Genomic DNA, 20,758 nt, shown 5'->3' on the forward strand with positions numbered 1-20,758 from the left:
AAATGTGTACAACTTTCAAACAAAAATATGTCTCCCCATCGTCAAGAGGGGGGTCCACAAAAATGTTTTGCTGCGAGGTGGAGGGCCTCTCAACCAAATCTCGCTTAGGGCCTCCAAAAGGCTAAAGCCGGCCCTGCAAAAATGCTAGCATCTGACTCGAACCATGTTCAAAGCTAACACACTAGTATTTGACTGCTAATACCCCGCCCCTGACTAATAAATAAGTAACAAGAGACCTTGGGAGGGTGAGCAGTAGAAATGGAATTAAAGAGCTTCTTGTGTTCAATTAAACAGCCGTAAACGTTGCAGAAATCAGAGGAAAAGAACTCCACAAAGAGAGAGGGATCGACACACACACAAACACACTGTATCAGACACTCCCAGGGATTTTCTGATGAATCTTCTTTGTTCATGAGTTGAGCTGGCGAGCTGTAAACCTTGAGACTGCTACAGTAGAGACTGGCACTAGCAGGCTCAGTGTTTAACAGAACTACTCTACCCTCCTGAGGCAGCCAGGGAATGGCCTCTGCCTACTGAGTCATGGAGCCATCTATATTCAGAACGAGCGGATCTCCTCCTCCTATATTTACACAGACCAGCATGATACACACTGTGGGTGACTCCAGAGTGATGCAACTGCTGAAAGACCACTTTTCGGCCCTAGAGCAACAAGGAGCTGTTGGTTAACTCTCTTTTATCATTATATGAAACACAGAAATGCAGTAAAGACACAGCTAGACAGCCTAAAGAGAAACTAGAACAGGATATTAATGCGCCATCAAACAAATTAAATCTAATATAAAATAAATAAATAAATAAGAGACAATGGATAGATACAGTACAAACACAAAAACATACTAGAATGCGGGCTCACAGACACTGTACACCACACACACATACACACCCTATACTTAATGGGCCATTTTTAACCAGGCACTATTTCAGACTGCTAAACTCTGGCATTTTTATGACACTCCCTGCTTAAATCAATTACGGGGAGGCCGAGGCATGCAAGCATCAGCGGTAATAACCCATGGGGGCCTCACAGTGAGAGTGGTGATTCATGAAAACCACAATGATTTGTCCACAAATGCAAATGCAGTAGAACCCAACTCACTAACTCCAAAATGAAAGAAAAAGAGAATACAATGTATGTACAATGACATATGGTGTCAGCAGTGGGATTTCAGTCGTACAGATCACGGTGTACCAATAGAATGACCTGTTGGCCCATCTTTGTTATCAGTCCTGCCAATGCCTGTTGTTACCAGTCTGTTATTTTCTTTAGGCCTGCCCATTTAATTAGATAAAAACAGAACACAAGCCAGCTGTATTTTTGTCTAAGGCTCGTCTGATTCTTCTAATAATGTTCCCACTGACAATATGGTTTAATTAATGCTGCTCTTATTGACATTTTCTTCTCTCTTGGCTCTGTTGCTCGCCATTGTCCTGGCATGTCTGTGTAACCGATGTGAAATGGCTAGTTAGTTAGCAGTGGTGCGCGCTAATAGCGTTTCAATCAGTGACGTCACTCGCTCTGAGACTTGTAGTAGGGTTTCCCCTTGCGTTGCAAGGGCTGCGGCTTTTGTGGCGCGATGGGTAACGATGCTTCGATGGGTGTCAGTTGTTGATGTGTGCAAGGGTCCCTGGTTCGAGCCCGGGTTGGGGCGAAGAGAGGGACGGAACCTACACTGTTACATCTGTTGTGTCTCTGCTGTCGACTGTTGTCTATGGAATAGTTCAGCCCTACTCAATAGGTGACCTCCTGGATGAAATTGTATATATTTTTAAGATCCTGTCTGGCTTTTAATTTACTGTTGAGAATTGTAATAGTTGAATGCAGAAGGTGCAATTTTGAAATTTGGTGGTACATTAGCAGTTTTTATCATATGAACACACAAGACATGGCAAAATGTATAGAATTGCATGAAATTAGCTTTAAAACTGCAAAATTCTCTCTGCTAACGAGAGGTGTGAACAGTTTTTGTCATGGACAGTGTGTGTGTGTTAAAATTAGATGTGGCGCAGGTTGCTGAGGGGGCTGATCATTTCTGGGGGGGGGTCGCATGGGTTTCAAGGTGGGGGTTTGTTACTACGCCAATAAATGACTATATATCCATCCGGACATGGTACTGGTACCCTGTGTATATAGCCAAGTTATTGTTATTGTGTAGTTATTCCTCATTATCTTTCTATTATTTAAAAAAAATTCTCTCACTGTTGGGAGAGACTGTTTACAAAGCATATGACAAATAATATTTTACTTGATTTTACCTTTGCCACCTAGGAAATTTGTGTGACCAGGTGATTACTGATGCACTCATGAAGATTCATTCATACAGTATCTCTCTACATCACTGTCATAATCCGTGTATGTAGGTGGCAGGGAAGTCAGGCGCAGGAGAAACCAAAGTGGTTAAAAATTGAGTATTTCTTTTTTTTTAAACTAACTCCAAAACCAACGTACTCAATAATCCGGGTAAACAATAACCCGTCGCACACCGATACATAATCAACACGTACATAACATAACAAACAATCACCGACAAGGATATGAGGGGAAACAGAGGGTTAAATACACAACATGTAATTACTGGGATAAGAAACAGGTGTATAAGGAGACCAGACAAAACCAATGGAAAATGAAAAACTGATCAATGGTGGCTAGAAGACCGGTGACATCGATCGCCGAGCACCACCCGAACAAGGAGGGGCATCGACTTCGGCAGAAGTCGTGACAATCACTGCAGCGTATTGAGTGCAATGTGCTTTAAAAAAGTACAGCACATAAGATGCATTATGATTATGTATAACGGGAGGTAAAGAAAGAGAATCACTAATACTCAGGGATGAGGTAAATTCCCTTTTAAATAACAAGAATTTAAAAAATCTTCCATGAAAATAAATTCTGTGAATTTAAATGGAATTGAGCCCATTCTTGCTAATAGGCAATACTACTATCATCATCAACAGCAGCACTATTCTGGTCAGCCTGTACTGAGTGTTTGTTGTGTTGTGTTTTCCAGCTGGACCCAGACAACACCGGTTTCATCGCAGTGGAGAACTTCACCAGTTTGGTGGAGCACCATGAGCTGCAGCTGGACCCCTCCAAACTCGACATGCTGTTCGCCCTGGTGCAGAACAACGAGGATGGACAGGTGTGCTACCAGGAGCTCATTGAGCTGGTAAGTGGCTGAAAGGGTACACACACAGAAGCATGCACACACACACACACAGAGGCACATTCATACAGAAGAAGGCATAGTACACACACACGCAACAGAATTATTTGAGAAAGGTTAGATTTGCACACTCAAATTATTTAATGATAATACACACAAACACACAAGTGCGCCTCACACACACACACGCATACAGACATTCAAACTCATAATTCATAGCATGAGAATATCATGCACTTGTAGCGTAATGTACTGTATTATCTGGTGGTGGAGCAGAGGAGAAAACCTTGCCTCGATGTCTTCTGCTGAGCAGGGTTCTGAGTCTTGTGATGCTGCTAGGAGATCATAGACATCATTCTTATTCATTCCTCTCTACCTAACCTGTCTGTGTTTAGACCTGGTGTTCCTATTATGAATTAATGCAAAGCCTTTTAAAGGGGCTGAGGTGATTCTCAGCCCTGTGTAGCCACAGACCAGAGCATGTGTCTGCTCCTCCTCACAGCATACGGTGTAAGCAGCGGGATTAATTAAACGCAATGCAATTCCTGACATTTTCCCTTCTTTCCCACTGTGTTGCTCATGGTTTGTAATGAAAGCTTGAATTTCAAATTTTCAGGTCTCGCTTCTAGTGTGTGATCAGCAATGCAGATGCTCTCGCTGACATTTGAACCCATCCTTTACTTTACTCTCCTCCTTCTACCATCCACTCTTCCCTTTATGGATCTTCACGTCTATTCCTTCTGTTACTCCATCCATCCAAGGTGTGATACTCTTTCCTCCGACTACTCCCTTCTGCAGATATTATCCTCCTTTAATTGAACCCATTTTTTCTCAACGTGATCATACACCCCAGGGAGATTTATAGGGGGGACATCATTGACAGAATGTGACGGAGGACATTGCAGTGTTGTGTTCAAGACCACCTAAAGTGAGACCAAGCCAAGACAAAGACGGGAGCTAATCGAGTCTGAGTCAAAACCATGATTGTAATTGTCAGATCACCACAATAATAAGAGCTCAAAATGTACAGTATTTCAGTGTTAATATTTCAGTCGAAGATATAGATTCTTAATCCATTCAAATTTGTAAAAAATTAATTTAGCACTACAAATTATCACTAAACAAAACTGGTGTCAAATATATGTAAAAAAAATGTTACATTTTCTCAAATTTGCCCCAGTCTCCCCTACTAGTGGAACAAGAACATTTTGACAAGTGCAACAAGGTTTGAGGATATTTTTCAACAAAAGTAAAGGACAGTAAAGTTATGAGTAAAGTAGGAAGCATACTTTATAAATGTAGCATGAAAGAAGTGTGTATTTGGCCTGGCGAAGCGGTTTTATGTGTTGACTGAACTGGGGTTGATAATTATGAGTTTACTGCTCCGCTGGTCTCGTGAAGAAATGATGATCTTTGAATTATCGTTGCCCAAGACCGAGTCAAAATGTATCCGAGTCCAAGACAAGACCAAGACACTCAATATGTGGTCTCGAGACCGGACTCAAGACTAGTCTGTCTTGAGTATTTCCAGTTTAGGTCCTGAAGATAAAACCATAAAGGAAGGTTATGGCTATGGAGGCCAGGTCATCTGATGCAGCACTCCAACAATAAACCTAACCTCAACCCGATTGAGATGGTTTGGGTTGAGTTGGAAAAGCGCCAACAAGTGCTCAACATATGTGATAACTCCTTCAAGATTGTTGGAAAAATATTCTTCATGAAGCTGGTTGAGAGTGTGCAAAGCTGTCATCAAGACAAATGGTGGCTACTTTGAAGAATCTAAAATAGAATTTGATTTGTTTAACACTAAAATGTAAATGTTAAATGGTATTTTTTTGTTGGAAATTGCACCACTGCCATTATATTATCTCATCAAACGAATTTATTTCAATCAATCAAATTTATTCATAAAGAACTTTTTCCATCAGCCGATGTCACAAAGTGCTGTACAGAAACCCAGCCTAAAACTCCAAACAGCAAGCAATGCAGATGTAGAAGCACAGTGGCTAGGAAAAACTCCCTAGAAAGGTCAGAACCTAGGAAGAAACCTAGAGAGGAACCTGGCTCTGAGGGATGGCCAGTCCTCTTCTGGCTGTGCCGGGTGGAGATTATAACAACATGGCCAAGATGTTCAAACGTTCATAGATGACCAGCAGGGTCACGTGATGATGATAATAATAATCACAGTGGTTGTAGAGGGTGCAACAGGACAGCATCTCAGGAGTAAATGTCTGTTGGCTTTTCATAGCCGATCATTCAGAGTTAAAGACAGCAGATGCGGTAGAGAGAGAGTCCAAAACAGCAGGTCCGGGACAAGGTAGCACATCCAGTGAACATCTAGCCTGAGTTAAGACTTGAACAGGAAGATAGAACAACCTTGCCTAGGGAGATTGAGCAGTGTGTATGTGTGACAGTGTTTCTTTCGTGCTGTGTGTTTTCACATGTTTATTCACTGTACACTCTACATATAGTGCATTCGGAAAGTATTCAGACCCCCTGACTTTTTCTACATTTTGTTCCATTACAGCCTTGTTCTAAAATCGATTTAAAAAAATTCTCATCATTCTACGCACAATACCCCATAATTACAAAGCAAAAACAGGTGTTTGGAAATGTTAGCAAATGTATTAAAAACGTTATGCAGAAATACCGTATTTACATAAGTATTCAGACCGTTTGCCATGAGACTCGAAATTGAGCTCAGGTGCATTCTGTTTCCATTGATCATCTATGAAATGTTTCTACAACTTGATTGGAGGCACACACCTATCTATATAAGTCCCACAGTTGACATTGCATGTCAAAGCAAAAACCAAGCTATGAGGTCGAAGGAATTGTCCGTAGAGGTCCGAGACAGGATTGTGTCGAGGCACAGATCCGGGGAAGGGTACAAAAAAAAATGTCGCAGCATTGAAGTTCCCCAAGAACACAGTGGCCTACATCATTCTTAAATAGAAGACGTTTGGAACCACAAATACTTTTGTAAATAAGGTATTTCTGTATTTTTTTTTATAATGTCGTGACGGGACTTTCATTAACGTGATGACTGTTATTTATCGAATCAACTATGTTTAATTGCCAGCTGATTTCAATTAATTATGTAACAATTAACTCATTAGGAATTTTGGGCACCACGGGAAAAGTTGTTTAACAAGTTACCATCTCCCGAATTAACTCTAGAAGATATGTAGATATCTCTTACATCAATACGTCACCTGTTAATCATTACCTCATCAGTCTCATTCTGAACGTCGCAGACTTCTTGAATCCACAAGAACCCCAGCCTTTCTGATTATTCAGTACTACACAAATTGATTTAATCATTTATTTACTAACTAACTAAATAATAACACAGAATACACATTCACAATTCCTTTAGACAAAGTCCCTAGTGGACTGACAAGATATGACAGCTTGTTACACACATGGAGAGGGAGGGGTAGATAAAGAGAGGGAGAGACAAAGAGAGTCAAACTTAACGTACATTTGGAATCTACCCTTAAAGTAATAGTAATACTTTGCTCACGATCCATCGTCCATTTGGGGTAAGGAATGTAATGTATTTACGTGTAGATGTCTTTGTCCTTCGTCTCTCTGAAACCAATCGATCCTTCTATGGAAGTGGCTTGATGAGTGTAAGGCTCTGGTTGTCCACCAGAGGTCACAATGTCCTTCTTAGTTGTTCTGGTTTATAGTGGATGTTTCTTCAGATGCTCAAATGATTGTCTGAGATGGGATCTTCTCCTTCCTTTCTCAGGTAGATAGTCAAGTTCTAGTCAAGACCACTTTACATGTACAGCTGCAGACTGTGAAATGTTCTGGGCTAGTCTTTATCTTCACTCGTGTTGAGTTTCAGAGTTTCTAACCATTTCAACATGTGGCCAACACTCCACGCTTTTCTGGTCTGATAGATGAGCTTATCTTCTCACCTCGTGTTGAGTCTTAGAGTTTCAACCATTCGTAATGTTCAGCTCACACTGTCCATCTGCTGGTCTGATATGTTAATTCTTAGTGAATCCTTTTAAGCACTCTGGTCGGAAACGCAGTTCCATCACACTGACACGCTCTTCTGACCTCATTAGGGGCGTGAAAAACCATTATCTCATTAGAAAAACAAAATCAATATGTTAACAAAAATAGTTTCATCGTTCTTCATATTATATTAACATCATATTGGATAGAAACTTGAAAGCTTGAATGTGTTTCCTTCCTAAGTTACAGTATTTTCCTTATACAGTTTTTAATGCCATCACAAAATGAAAAGCAATATGACAGGATTATTCTTTAGATCCCCATGGACCATTCTTAACATTCCTATCTTATACATATTGTTCCAAAGTTCACTCTTTGGGTGTTATAGTTTTGGGCAGCAAAATGTCTCTGTAAAAAATACATTCCTTTCCCAATACTGAGGAGCAAAGGGAGAGATTCCCCTCCTGCCTAATTTATGACCAAGTGTTAAGGTGTCAAAACCGGCCCACCCTCCCTTCTCCTCTTCTGTGGGTAAGAGGGTCTGGTTGTTGTCAGCTATTTACCAAGCTGATCTGAGGCCTTTGATCCTCGACCAGGAGATTCATGACAATACATTTGCTAAAATGTAAAAAAAACAGTTTTAGCTCTGTCATTATGGGGTATCGTGTGTAGCTTGATGATGAAATAAGGCTTTTAGAATAAGGCTGTAATGTAACAAAATTGGGAAAAAGTAGTAGTTTGAACAGCACACTATAGCTCACTACCACTTCCACAGTCCATTCCCCAAGGGGGCACCAGCAACTTTGTCCAGGTGCTGAGCCTGGTTGATAAGCACATCAGGTGTTGCCAATTAAGGTGATTGTCAGTTAGTGTCCCAGCTTCAAATCAAATCAAACTTTATTTGTCACATGCTCCAAATACAACAAGTGTAGACCTTACAGTGAAATGCTTTCTTACAAGCCCTTAACCAACAGTGCAGTTCAAGAAGAGTTAAGAAAATATTTACCAAGTAAAGAAAATAAAAATAAAATAAAAAGTAACACAATAATAACAATAACGAGGCTATATGCAGGGGGTACAAGTACTGAGTCAGTGTGTGGGGGTACAGGTTAGTTGAGGTAATTTGTACATGTAGGTAGGGGTGAAGTGACTATGCATAGATAATAAACAGCAATGTAAATAGTCCAGTGGCCATTTGATTAATTGTTCAACAGTCTTATGGCTTGGGGGTAGAGGAGCCTTTTGGTCTTAGCCTTGGCGCTCCAGTACTACTTGCGGTGCGGTAGCAGAGAAAAGTCTATGACTTGGGTGACTGGAGTCTCTGACAATTTATATGGGCTTTCCTCTCCAAGCTTGCACCTCCAAGCTTGGAGGTGGCTGGTTTTGTTTGGTGGTCATGAGGTCTTTAGTGTTTGAGTCATTGTTTGGGCATGCCTTTGGTATTTTTTCCTTTTTGTAAATGTATATTTCTTCACCCACTGAGAAAATACTAATCCGCTTAAACTGGCTGAACAAGAAGTCATGAGAGAGAGCTGGTTCTGGACCAAGGTAAGATTGCATTTGAGGACCGTGTTGGATGCACATGTTCCCAGGGAGACAGCAGAGTTCTCACATAAATGCACACATTCATTCAGGTTACAGACCATGTAACTAGGCCTAGGACCCCTAATATCCATAGGCTAGTTATGGGTTTCGTAACAATTGATTTCACCTCATTAACAGAGTGTGCCGGTAGTTGCTATCATGTATTGTTGTTAAATTAAATACATCTGTCATTCCTCTCCTTCAGGTGGCAGTTTAAATGATGCTCTGAGAACATTCAACAGCTCCCATTCTGTAGGTAGGATCATTGTCAGGTGACTGTGATCATGAAAAACTCCTTGCCTTAGTCATTTTTCCTCCTTAATGGGAGAGATACAGCAATACGGATCCCACCTCTGCCACCATCTGGCAATGTGCTTTGTGTTGTAGTCATGACACAGAAATATATACAACGTTAGGAAAACTTTACTGGGCATGCTTCAGTTACCTACAGTAAATAGTCAAATAAGAATATTTCAGTTTCCTGTGTAACACAAATATTGCTCCAGGGATTCTCTGGGTTTCTGCTTCACTTGATGATGGATGAAGTTGACACCATAAGCCCAGAGAACCGTTTGCCACCTGTGACCTGACTGAAGCTCTCTTGGGGAATGTTTGTGTCCCCAGCAAGGCCATTTTGGGATATTTAGTGACTCCAGTGTGGTCATTATATTGTTTAGAGGTGTCAATGGGGTCGTCTGACCGTGTTTAGTGCCCACGGTCCATCTGTCTTCTGAGTGGAAGACCAGGGTCTCACTGAAGGGAAAGACAAAAAAAGATGATAGATGCACCCCATCATCCCATCCCTGCACCCCATCATCCCACACACACATACTGGCTGCTCGTCGTACACACACGTACACGCTCCACACATACAAACACACCCTCGCAACACACCACAAACTCAGGCAGGCACCATTTATTTTTTACTTGGATTGCTGGCTCCAGAATGGTGCACAATGCTTAAGTGTCCATGACCAAAGGTTTTTCCAGTTTAGGTCCTGAAGATAAAACCATGAAGGAGGGTTATGGCTATGGGCTTATGGGGAGATAAAGGTGGGCTCTCATTTTAAAAGGATTTTGCTATAATAATGTGTGTTTGCATTTATTTAATAGCTTAGTAATGGATTATAAATTACCAGTAAATGTGTAGTAAATGGCGTGCTGATCCTGTTTAACAGAACTAAGTGATGGTGAGTCATTTACTGTATGGTAATTCAGGGGCATTCAAATTCCAACCTGGTTCTTCACAGTATGTGGTAGGGCTTGAAAACTATTCCATACTATGAAGGGAAACCCAGCTGCGAGCTGCCCAGTGATGCAAGCCTACCAGATGAGCTAAATGCTTTTTATACTCTCTTCGAGGCAAGCAACACTGAAGCATGCATGAGAGCACCAGCTGAGCAAAACCTTTAAACAGGTCAACATTCACAAAACAGCGGGGCCAGATGGATTACCAGGACGTGTACTCAAAGCATGCGCGGACCAACTGGCAAGTGTCTTCACTGACATTTTCAAACTCTCCCTGACCAAGTCGGTAATACCTACATGTTTCAAACAGACCACCATAGTCTCTTTGCCCAAGAAAGCGAAGGTAACCTTCCTGAATGATTACCGCCCCGTAGCACTCACATCTGTAGCCATGAAGTGCTTTGAAAGGTTGGTCATGGCTCACATCAACACCATCATGTCAGAAACCCTAATTTGCATACTGCCCCAACAGATCCACAGATGACGCAATCTCAATCCCACTCCACACTGCCCTTTCCAACCTGGTCAAAAGGAACACCTATGTGAGAATGCTGTTAATTGACTACAGCTCAGCATTCAACACCATAGTGCCCACAAAGCTCATCACTAAGCTAAGGACCCTGGGACTAAACACCTCCCTCTGCAACTGGATCCTGGACTTCCAGACGCGCTGGCCCCAGGTGGTAAGGGTAGGCAACAACACATCTGCCACGCTGATCCTCAACACCGGGGCCCCTCACGGTTCGTGCTTAGTCCCCTCCTGACAATTTTTTTGGCACCCCCGCCTCTGTCTTTACACTGCTGCTACTCGCTGTTTATTATCTATGTGCATAGTCACTTTACATATTACCTCGACTAACCTGTACCCCCACACATTGACTCTGTACCAGTACCCCCTGTATATAGCCTCGTTATTGTCATGTCATTTTCTTGTATTACTTTTTGATTCTATTTTATTTTTTTACTTTAGTTTATTTAGTAAATCTTTTCTTAACTCTATTTCTTGAACTGCATTGTTGGTTAAGGGATTGTAATTAATCATTTCACGGTAAGGTTTAGACCTGTTGTATTTTCTTTCTATTTCGCAACAAAGCCTCCACTCACGCCGCCAAACTTACCCTAGTAAAACTGACTATCCTGCCGATCCTCGACTTTGGCGATGTCATCTACAAAATATCTTCCAATACGCTACTCAGCAAACTGGATGCAGTCTATCACCGTGCCATCCGTTTTGTTACCAAATCACCTTATGCCACCCACCACTGCGACCTGTATGCTCTAGTCGGACCCACTGGCTCCAGGTCATCTATAAGTCTATGCTAGGTAAAGCTCCGCCTTATCTCAGTTCACTGGTCACGATAACAACACCCACCCGTAGCACACGTTCCAGCAGGCATATCTCACTGATCATCCCCAAAGCCAACACCTCATTTGGCTGCCTTTCCTTCCAGTTCTCTGCTGCCAGTGACTGGAACGAATTGCAAAAATCTCTAAAGCTGGAGACTTTTATTTCCCTCACCAACTTTAAACATCAGCTATCTGAGCAGCTAACCGATTGCTGCAGCTGTACAGATAGTCCATCTGTAAATAGCCCACCCAATCTACCTACCTCATCCCCATACTGTTTTTATTTACTTTTCTGCTCGTTTGCACACCAGTATCTCTACTTGCACATCATCATCTGCTCATTTATCACTCCAGTGTTAATCTGCTAAATTGTAATTCTTCGCTACTATGGCCTATTTATTGCCTTACCTCCTCATGCCTTTTGCACACGCTGTATATAGACTTTATTTTTTATCTACTGTGTTATTGACTTGTTTATTGTGTTATTGGCTTGTTTATTGTTTATTCCATGTGTAACTCTGTGTTGTCTGTGTCACACTGCTTTGCTTTATCTTGGCCAGGTCGCAGTTGTAAAGGAGAACTTGTTCTCAACTAGTCTACCTGGTTAAATAAAGTTGAAATAAAAAAAAATTGGCGCATGTGACAAATAAAATTTGATTTGGTAAATCATTTAGTAACATTAATTGAATAATTTATTAATCGAGCTAGCTATCGTTTAGCAGCAGGACTCTCTGACTCTACGCCTGGAGGGCTCTGTGTGTAAGAGCGCGAGGGCTGATGCTCTCCCAATCAGCTATTAATTAAATAAATGAGATTAGCTAAATTTACCAAACTTTGTTTGGAAAGCATCAGGACCAATTTTGGAAATGTAGTGGAATGGCACGTCTGAGTAATTTAGAATGACTTGATACCAAACTCAATACCTCCTAATATACATCTATATAAGGAAAACTATGGATCAAATAGCATCTTTGTGTTATTATATATGTGTTATTTGTGTTATTATATATTCAAGCTATATTCGACAAGTACAGTCGTGGCCAAAAGTTTTGAGAATAAGACAAATATTAATTTCTACAAAGTTTGCTGCTTCAGTGTCTTTAGATATTTGTGTCAGATGTTACAATGGAATACGGAAGTATAATTACAAGCAATTACAAGCATAAGTGTCAAAGGCTTTTATTGACAATTACATAATGTTGATGCAAAGAGTCAATATTTGCAGTGTTGACCCTTCTTTTTCATGACCTCTGCAATCCGCCCTGGCATGCTGTCAATTAACTTCTGGGCCACATCCTGACTGATGGCTGGCCATTCTTGCATAATCAATGCTTGGAGTTTGTCAGAATTTGTGGATTTTGTTTGTCCACCCACCTCTTGAGGATTGACCACAAGTTCTCAATGGGATTAAGGTCTAGGGAGTTTCCTGGCCATGGACCCAAAATATCGATGTTTTGTTCTCCGAGCCACTTAGTTATCACTTTTACCTTATGGCAAGGTGCTCCATCATGCTGGAAAAGGCATTGTTCGTTACCAAACTGTTCCTGGATGGTTGGGAGAAGTTGCTCTCGGAGGATGTGTTGGTACCATTCTTTATTCATGGCTGTGTTCTTAGGCAAAATTGTGAGTGAGCCCACTCCCTTGGCTGAGAAGCAACCCCACACATGAATGGTCTCAGGATGCTTTACTGTTGGCATGACACAGGACTGATGGTAGCGCTCACCTTGTCTTCTCCGGACAAGCTTTTTTCCGGATGCCCCAAACAATCTGAAAGGGGATTCATCAGAGAAAATGACTTTACCCCAGTCCTCAGCAGTCCAATCCCTGTACCTTTTGCGGAATATCAGTCTGTCCCTGATGTTTTTCCTGGAGAGAAGTGGCTTCTTTGCTGCCCTTGACACCAGGCCATCCTCCAAAAGTCGTCACCTCACTTTGCGTGCAGATGCACTCACACCTGCCTGCTGCCATTCCAGAGCAAGCTCTATACTGGTGGTGCCCCGATCCCGCAGCTGAATCAACTTTAGGAGACTGTCCTGGCGCTTGCTGGACTTTCTTGGGCGCCCTGAAGCGTTCTTCACAACAGTTGAACCACTCTCCTTGAAGTTCTTGATTATCCGATAAATGGTCGATTTAGGTGCAATCTTACTGGCACCAATATCCTTGCCTCCGAAGCCCTTTTTGTTGAAAGCAATGATGATGGCACGTGTTTCCTTGCAGGTAACCATGGTTGACAGAGGAAGAACAATGATTCCAAGCACCACCCTCCTTTTGAAGCTTCCAGTCTGTTATTCGAAGTCAATCATAATGACAGAGTGATCTCCAGCCTTGTCCTCGTCAACACACTCACCTGTGTTAACGAGAGAATCACTGACAAGATGTCAGCTGGTCCTTTTGTGGCAGTGCTGAAATGCAGTGGAAATGTTTTTGGGGGAATCAGTTCATTTGCATGGCAAAGAGGGACTTTGCAATTAATTGCAATTCATCTGATCACTCTTCATAACATTCTGGAGTATATGCAAATTGCCATCATTCAAACTGAGGCAGCAGACTTTGTGAAAATTTATATTCTTGTCATTCTCAAAACTTTTGGCCACGACTGTACACTATTGAGAAAACACCAGAATGAATTAAGTCATCATGAAGAACAGAGGCTGGAGCTGAGCTGAAACCAGTATGTACTGTAAGCTCACACTGTTCGCAAGGAGGGGAGTGTGAGCATTCTGCTGTTCGGAATACACACAAACGGACGCACACACACACACACGATGTCAATTAGGTCTATCCCGGTCTCCCTAAAAGGGAATTCTATCTTCAGCTCCATCCTTAGCCTTTAATATCAATTATTGTCCCTGGCAGACATCATCTTGCTTCTTGTCAGGGGAATTTTAGCTGTGGACCTTGTTGATGCCAGAGTCTGAGGTTCTCCTGAGTACGGAGTAGTGATGCAATGGGATGTGATACTAGCACACCCTGCTAGAATGCTCCTGCTGTGTTTGTCAGGGCTCACCAGTCAAGTCGTCAGCTCTCGTGCTCACACGCCTTATTGTCTGCCTCCTTGTCTCATATCCCAAACTTCAAAGGCCTCTTAATGCTCACTTTAGAAGCGGCAGTCCCACATGTCAGAGGAGAAGGCAAGGCAGAATGACAAGTGTGTCTAATTGGAAACGTCTCCCGGGAACGTTCAGGAGCACAACTCTCAGAGAGGGAGAAGAAACGCATCGCTAAGAGGAAAGGCAGTAGGTGTTTTCGGATAAAAAAACTTTGTTAAAACACTGGAAACACAGGCATCGTTTAGAGAAGAAAGCCCACAGAGAAGAACATTTTTATTTGTGTGTACATCCCCCAACCTCCTTTTCTCCTATTCAGTCTCTTAAAGACATTGGTAAAGACAGGTGGAAACCATTCACTTCCGCAGTTGTGCTTCCCCGGAGCTAGTAGATCCACGAGGGCATCTCATTTTCCTTTCCTTCCTTCCTTCCTAATGTGCTTTCCTCTCCCTCCTAAAGCTTGTACAGTATAATTGCATTTCCTGGGCCTGATCTCCATGCTAAAATATGCAGTGGTGCAGCCACGGGAGGGCCGGCAGCCCCTCTCGTCTTCATGCTGCTTATCGGTGTGCCACAGGCCCACACTCGTTCATTGTTCAACCCTGGCATCATAATTACCTAATCTGTGTCTCACGGCATCCCGCTCGACTATACTTCACCACGATCCACTACCGCTCTACAGACTAACTATATATTTCTGTTATTCCTAAAAAATAGAAAATAAATGTTAATAGCCTCAGACGACTGGGACTCATTTGTATGTGATAGTTCTTAGTTTATATATTTATTTGTCTCCTTGTTTTGTTTATTTCATTAGCACCATGTACATATTGCACCCGACTACTTTCATTATTATGCTCCCCACAGTGTCCGGATGTAATGAGCCTGCACACAACAGCACCTAATGAATTATGGTTGGTTTGCTTTAGCTGCCTCCTTGGTGGGGTCTGTGGGGACTTTGACGACTGTTGCAGTATAGATGGATACAGTACGAATATGGCTTGACATATTGTCTATGTATCATCTTGGATTTAAGCATCATTCTCTCTATGGCATAGGCATACACAGATCCATATACAGTGAGATGTGACGTTCTTATCTCCGCCCTTGTAGGACCTTTCAGATTTATTGTCATCATATGAGAAAGTTAATTTTCTTCCAGATTCATTGTACAATCTGTCCCTTATCCTTGTCAGTTGTGGTTGCACCAGGGTGTTTCATCAAGACGTCCTACTAAAGCAGCAGACATCAGGGATTCCATGTACCAAGTCATGCTAGCCCCAGCTGTGCCGTTCCTGCTCACTAAACAAACCTGGAGTCTCAATGATAACAGAAGGCTGTCACCGGTCTCCCCACCGCATGCCCCCCCCCTTTGTTTGAAGTTGAGTGCAGTTGAAAAGTCAACTTCTAAAAGCAGTTGCAGCCATTTAGCATGCCAGTTCATCTATCAAATGATATATTTCTTCACTCTGTCAGTCAAAGGAATACTAACTTTGTTCTCGTTCTCTCTCTTTCTCCTTTCTTTTTCTATATGTCATCCATCTCCCGCCCTTCTCTTCAGATGAGCAGCAAGCGCTCCAGCAGTTTCCGACGGGCCATCGCCAATGGCCGCCGTACGCTGCAGCGAGAGATCCTATTGGATGAGACGGGCCTGGGTGTGTACAAGCGCTTTGTGCGCTACGTGGCCTATGAGATCCTGCCCTGCGAGACAGACCGGCGCTGGTACTTCCACCAGAACCGCCTTTGTCCCCCGCCCATATTCATGGCCATCATTACCATTGTCCAGGTGAGAGGGAAGAGAGAAAGAAGACCCTTAAAATAAGCAGAACAATGTTTATGGCATAGAAAGTCTTTAGCTTTGTCATATGTGGGCACTGACCAACTATTTGGTAAACAATGGTTAAGGAGGTGCAATCGATGCCTGTCCTCAAAGGCAACACTGTATTGGCTTTCATGATTGAATTTCATGATTGAATGTAGAACTGGGAAACCAAGCCAGTGGACTAGTCTCTGGCCAAGTCATTGACATTATTGGAACAATTTAGTGAGAGGAAAGAAAATATCCACTAGACAGCTTTAGCCCCAGAGGCCTTGGCTTGAACAGGCAATGCTATAAAACCTGCTGCTCCTCAGCGAAGCAACAGCACTTTCTGTTCTAACTCACTGCCATTCTGAAGAAAGCGAATGAAGTGCTCTTACACTGAACTAAAATATAAACGCAACATGCAACAATTTAAAATATTTTACTGAGTTACAGTTCATATAAGGAAATCAGTCAATTGAAATATACTTAACAAAAATATAAATGCAACATGTAAAGTCTTGGGCCCATGTTTCATGAGCTGAAATAAAAGATTTTCCAAATGCAGAAAAAGCTTATTTCTCAAATTTTGTGCGCAAATTTGTTTACATCCCTGTTAGTGTGCATTTCTCCTTTGCCAAGATAATCCATCCACTTGACAGGTGTGGCGTATTAAGAAGCTGATTAAACAACATGATCATTACACAGGTGCACCTTGTGCTGGGGACAATAAAAGGCCACTCTAAAATGTGCAGTTTTGTCACAACACAATACCCCAGATGTCTCAAGTTTTGAGGGAGCGTGCAATTGGCATGCTGACTGCAGGAATATCCACCAGAGCTGTTTCCAGAGAATTTTATGATAATTTCTCTACCATAAGCCGCCTCCAACGTCATTGGACGTACTGACAAATTCTCTAAAATGACGTTGGAGGCGGTTTATGCCACACCTGTCAGGTGGATGATTAGAGCTCCTGAGTGGCGCAGGCTGTATCACATCCGGCGGTGATTGGGAGTCCCATAGGGTGGCGCACAACTGGCCCAGCATCGTCCAGGTTTGGCCAGGGTAGGCTGTCATTGTAAATAAGAATTTGTTTCTAACTACCTTACCTAGTTAAATAAAGGTTCAATTCAACAACAACAAAGAAAATCTAAAATCTTGGCAAGGGAGAAATTCTCACTGACAGGGATCTAAACAAATTTGTTCACAACATTTTAGAGAAATAAGCTTTTTTTGCATATGGAAAATTTCTGGAATCTTTTACTTCAGCTCATGAAACATGGGACCAACACTGCGTTTATATCTAAATGCTTCACAATGGCGGTGAATGGTCTGTAATGACAATGAGGCTATGATAATGACTATTTCCTTTCATTCAAATTCATGGAGATTATGTTTTATGAAAGGAGCAAATGGAATCGGTCCAGCTCTGTGTCTCTCTGTATGTGCATCTCTTGTTGGTGCCAATGGAAGTCTTCAACCGACGCAAGGCATACGGCGTTCGAAAAAAGACGACATTCATGGCATTTATTAGCAAAATCACAATTCGTATTGGCACTGCAATTTCTTGGCTCTCATAACAGAAATCTTTATTATATGATATCAATGAGTGTCTGAATGAAGAGACGTGGGTGTGAACCAGCGTGTGTCGTCTCTCCCGTCAGATCATCGTGTTCATGTGTTATGGCATCATGCTGAATAAGTGGGTGCTGCAGACGTACCAGCCAGACTTCATGAAGAGCCCCCTGGTGTACCACCCCAGACACCGCCACCAGGTCTGGCGCTTCTTTAGCTACATGTTCATGCACGTTGGGTAAGAGACCACCCCTCCTGATTCACACACACACACACACGCAGTGTGAAGCAACATTAATTGATACTGGAAGGCATTGACCGATAATGCATTAGATAGGATTGATGGTGATAGATGACTACTGTAGTTAACATTGATGAAGTGTCTAGACTAAAGGAGCTGATTAAAACTATATGCATAATTAATCTGTTATTGAGACCAGAATCATCCTCCTGTTCACTGTGTCTCTCAGGTTGGAGCAGCTGGGGTTCAACGCTCTGCTCCAGCTGATGATCGGCGTTCCCTTGGAGATGGTCCACGGAATCCTACGCATCAGTCTGCTGTACATGGCCGGTGTTGTGGCAGGTGAGTGTCAGTGGGTTTGCAACGTTGGTTGATGTGATAGTATCGTTGTTTATTGTGTTAGTAACCCTGTATTTTAGTGCTGATAGTACTGTATCTTGGTACTTTGGTGTTTTAGTATATGAATGTGTTGGTGTATTAATATTTTAGTTCCTTGGTGTCTGTTCCACATGGCTGGTAAGTTGGCCATAAAATGTACACTACCATTCAAAAGTTTGGGGTCACTTAGAAATGTCCTTGTTTTTGAAAGAAAAGCAAATATTTTGTCCATTTAAAATAGCATCAAATTGATCAGAAATACAGTGTAGACATTGTTAATGTTGAAAATGACTATTGTAGCTGGAAATGGCTGATTTCTTATGGAATATCTACATAGGCGTACAGAGGCCCATTGTCAGCAACCATCACTCCTGTGTCCAATGGCACGTTGTGTTAGCTAATCCAAGTTGATCATTTTAAAAGGCTAAATGATCTTTAGAAAACCCTTTTGCAATTGTTAGCACATGTTGTCTGATTAAACAAGCAATAAAACTGGCCTCCTTTAGACTAGTTGAGTATTTGGAGCATCAGCATTTGTGGGTTCGTTTACAGGCTCAAAATGTCCAGAATCAAAGAACTTTGTTCTGAAACTCGTCAGTCTTCTTGTTCTGAGAAATGAAGGCTATTCCATGCGAAAAATCGCCAAGAAACTGAAGATCTCGTTCAACGCTGTGTACTACTCCCTTCACAGAACAGCGCAAACTGGCTCTAACCAGAATAGAAAGAGGAGTGGGAGGCCCCGGTGCACAACTGAGCAAGAGGACAAGTACATTAGCGTGTCTAGTTTGAGAAACAGACGCCTCACAAGTCCTCAACTGGCAGCTTCATTAAATAGTACCTGCAAAACACCAGTCTCAACGTCAACAGTGAAGAGGCGACTCTGGGATGCTGACCTTCTGACGCGTAAAACCCTTGTTTCCTACTACTGTATCTCTTTTATCTCCACTCTGCATGATTTTGTTTTCTGACGTTGCAAATCACTTTCTCTCTGACTTGTACTTGTATCAGAAGCTCAAGCCTAATTCCAATTGAGCGATATTCATTCATTTTGTACTGTTTTTCTATTGTCTACTAAAAACATTGATTCTTTCACTACCCTTATTTCCCTGCTAGCGTAAGATGGTGTAAATGTCATTCAACTCCTCGTGCTCCCTGAAATTTACACACACCTGCACGTGCACACACACACACACACACACACACACACACACACACACACACACACACACACACACACACACACACACACACACACACACACACACACACACACACACACACAGTACATGCTCATGCTTTTATTTATTTTTGTGATGATGACAGACCTTGGACAGGTCGCAGTTATAAATGAGAACTTGTTCTCAATTAGCCTACCTGGTAAAATAAAGGTGAAATAAAGTAAATTAAAAAAAGAATCAGAGAAAGGCGGAAAAAGAGAAAAAAAGTGAGCCAGTGAAACAGAGGATTTTAGTCCTCCTCTCTCGGGTATTAGCCTAAGTGCAGCCGAAACTGAAGTAGGAGGAAAAGCAGTGGAAGGTCTGTTTTCAAGCAGGTAGATCAGCGCCAGGGGAGTTTGGGGTCTACAGGCTCAGCCAGGGGTCAAACTCACAGGTTTCAGGCATGGTTTTAGGGCAGCTAATGATGAGGCACACGTAATAACGGGAGTTATGAGAGACCGAGGATTCACGTCCAGGTGAGAGGTCAATGGGGCCAAACGCCCAGGCTCTAGGCACAGTGAGAAAGTAATAAAGACCCAGATCCCTGAGCCCTCCTGCCTTCAGCTAACATTTTACATGAAAAGAACAGGCAGACATCAAAGAGAGAAAAAGAGGGGGGACAAGTAAGTGAGCAAGTGGTGCTGACTTCTGTTTTGACTCTTCCACTGGAGTTTTAGTGTGGCTCATTTAATGCCAAACGCCATATAGCAAGGTTTATAGCTTTATGCTGTTGGAATGAATTGTCTGTTTGAGTTAAGGCCGAGTAGCAACTGCCATTAACATAAATGTTCTACTGTGCTTTATATGGTTTCATTCGTGTGTGTGTGTGTGTATGTGTGTGTGTGTGTGTGTGTGTGTGTGTGTGTGTGTGTGTGTGTGTGTGTGTGTGTGTGTGTGTGTGTGTGTGTGTGTGTGTGTGTGTGTGTGTGAAGGGGGGGGGTTATGTCCGAGTGTATATATGTCTGTCTTTGTAAAGTTACTGCATAGCTCGGGGAGAACAACCCTGTCCGTTTCCCAGAAATCTCCTGTCTGATTGTTTGTGGATGACGTAAGCCTTGTATTACCAGACTGATTACCGCTGCGCTAGACTTACCGTTGTGCTAGCAAAACAGAATGTAATCTCACAAGACTTCTGGATGGATGTACCAGGTTAATAAAACTTGCCC

The 20,758-nt window shown here is 42.3% G+C and overlaps 1 protein-coding gene across 1 annotated transcript in view; it reads left to right on the forward strand.

The window, feature by feature from the left end:
- LOC106578257 (rhomboid-related protein 1) overlaps positions 1-20,758 on the forward strand; it is a 73,846-nt gene that overhangs the window by 12,742 nt on the left and 40,346 nt on the right. The window contains exons 2-5 of the mRNA XM_014156915.2: positions 3,027-3,185; positions 15,942-16,166; positions 17,846-17,994; positions 18,227-18,339. Of these exons, the coding sequence (XP_014012390.1) occupies positions 3,027-3,185; positions 15,942-16,166; positions 17,846-17,994; positions 18,227-18,339 (646 nt within the window). The remainder of the gene's footprint in view (positions 1-3,026; positions 3,186-15,941; positions 16,167-17,845; positions 17,995-18,226; positions 18,340-20,758) is intronic.

Source organism: Salmo salar, chromosome ssa19 (assembly GCF_905237065.1).
Source record: "Salmo salar chromosome ssa19, Ssal_v3.1, whole genome shotgun sequence".
Classification (NCBI taxonomy): domain Eukaryota; kingdom Metazoa; phylum Chordata; class Actinopteri; order Salmoniformes; family Salmonidae; genus Salmo; species Salmo salar.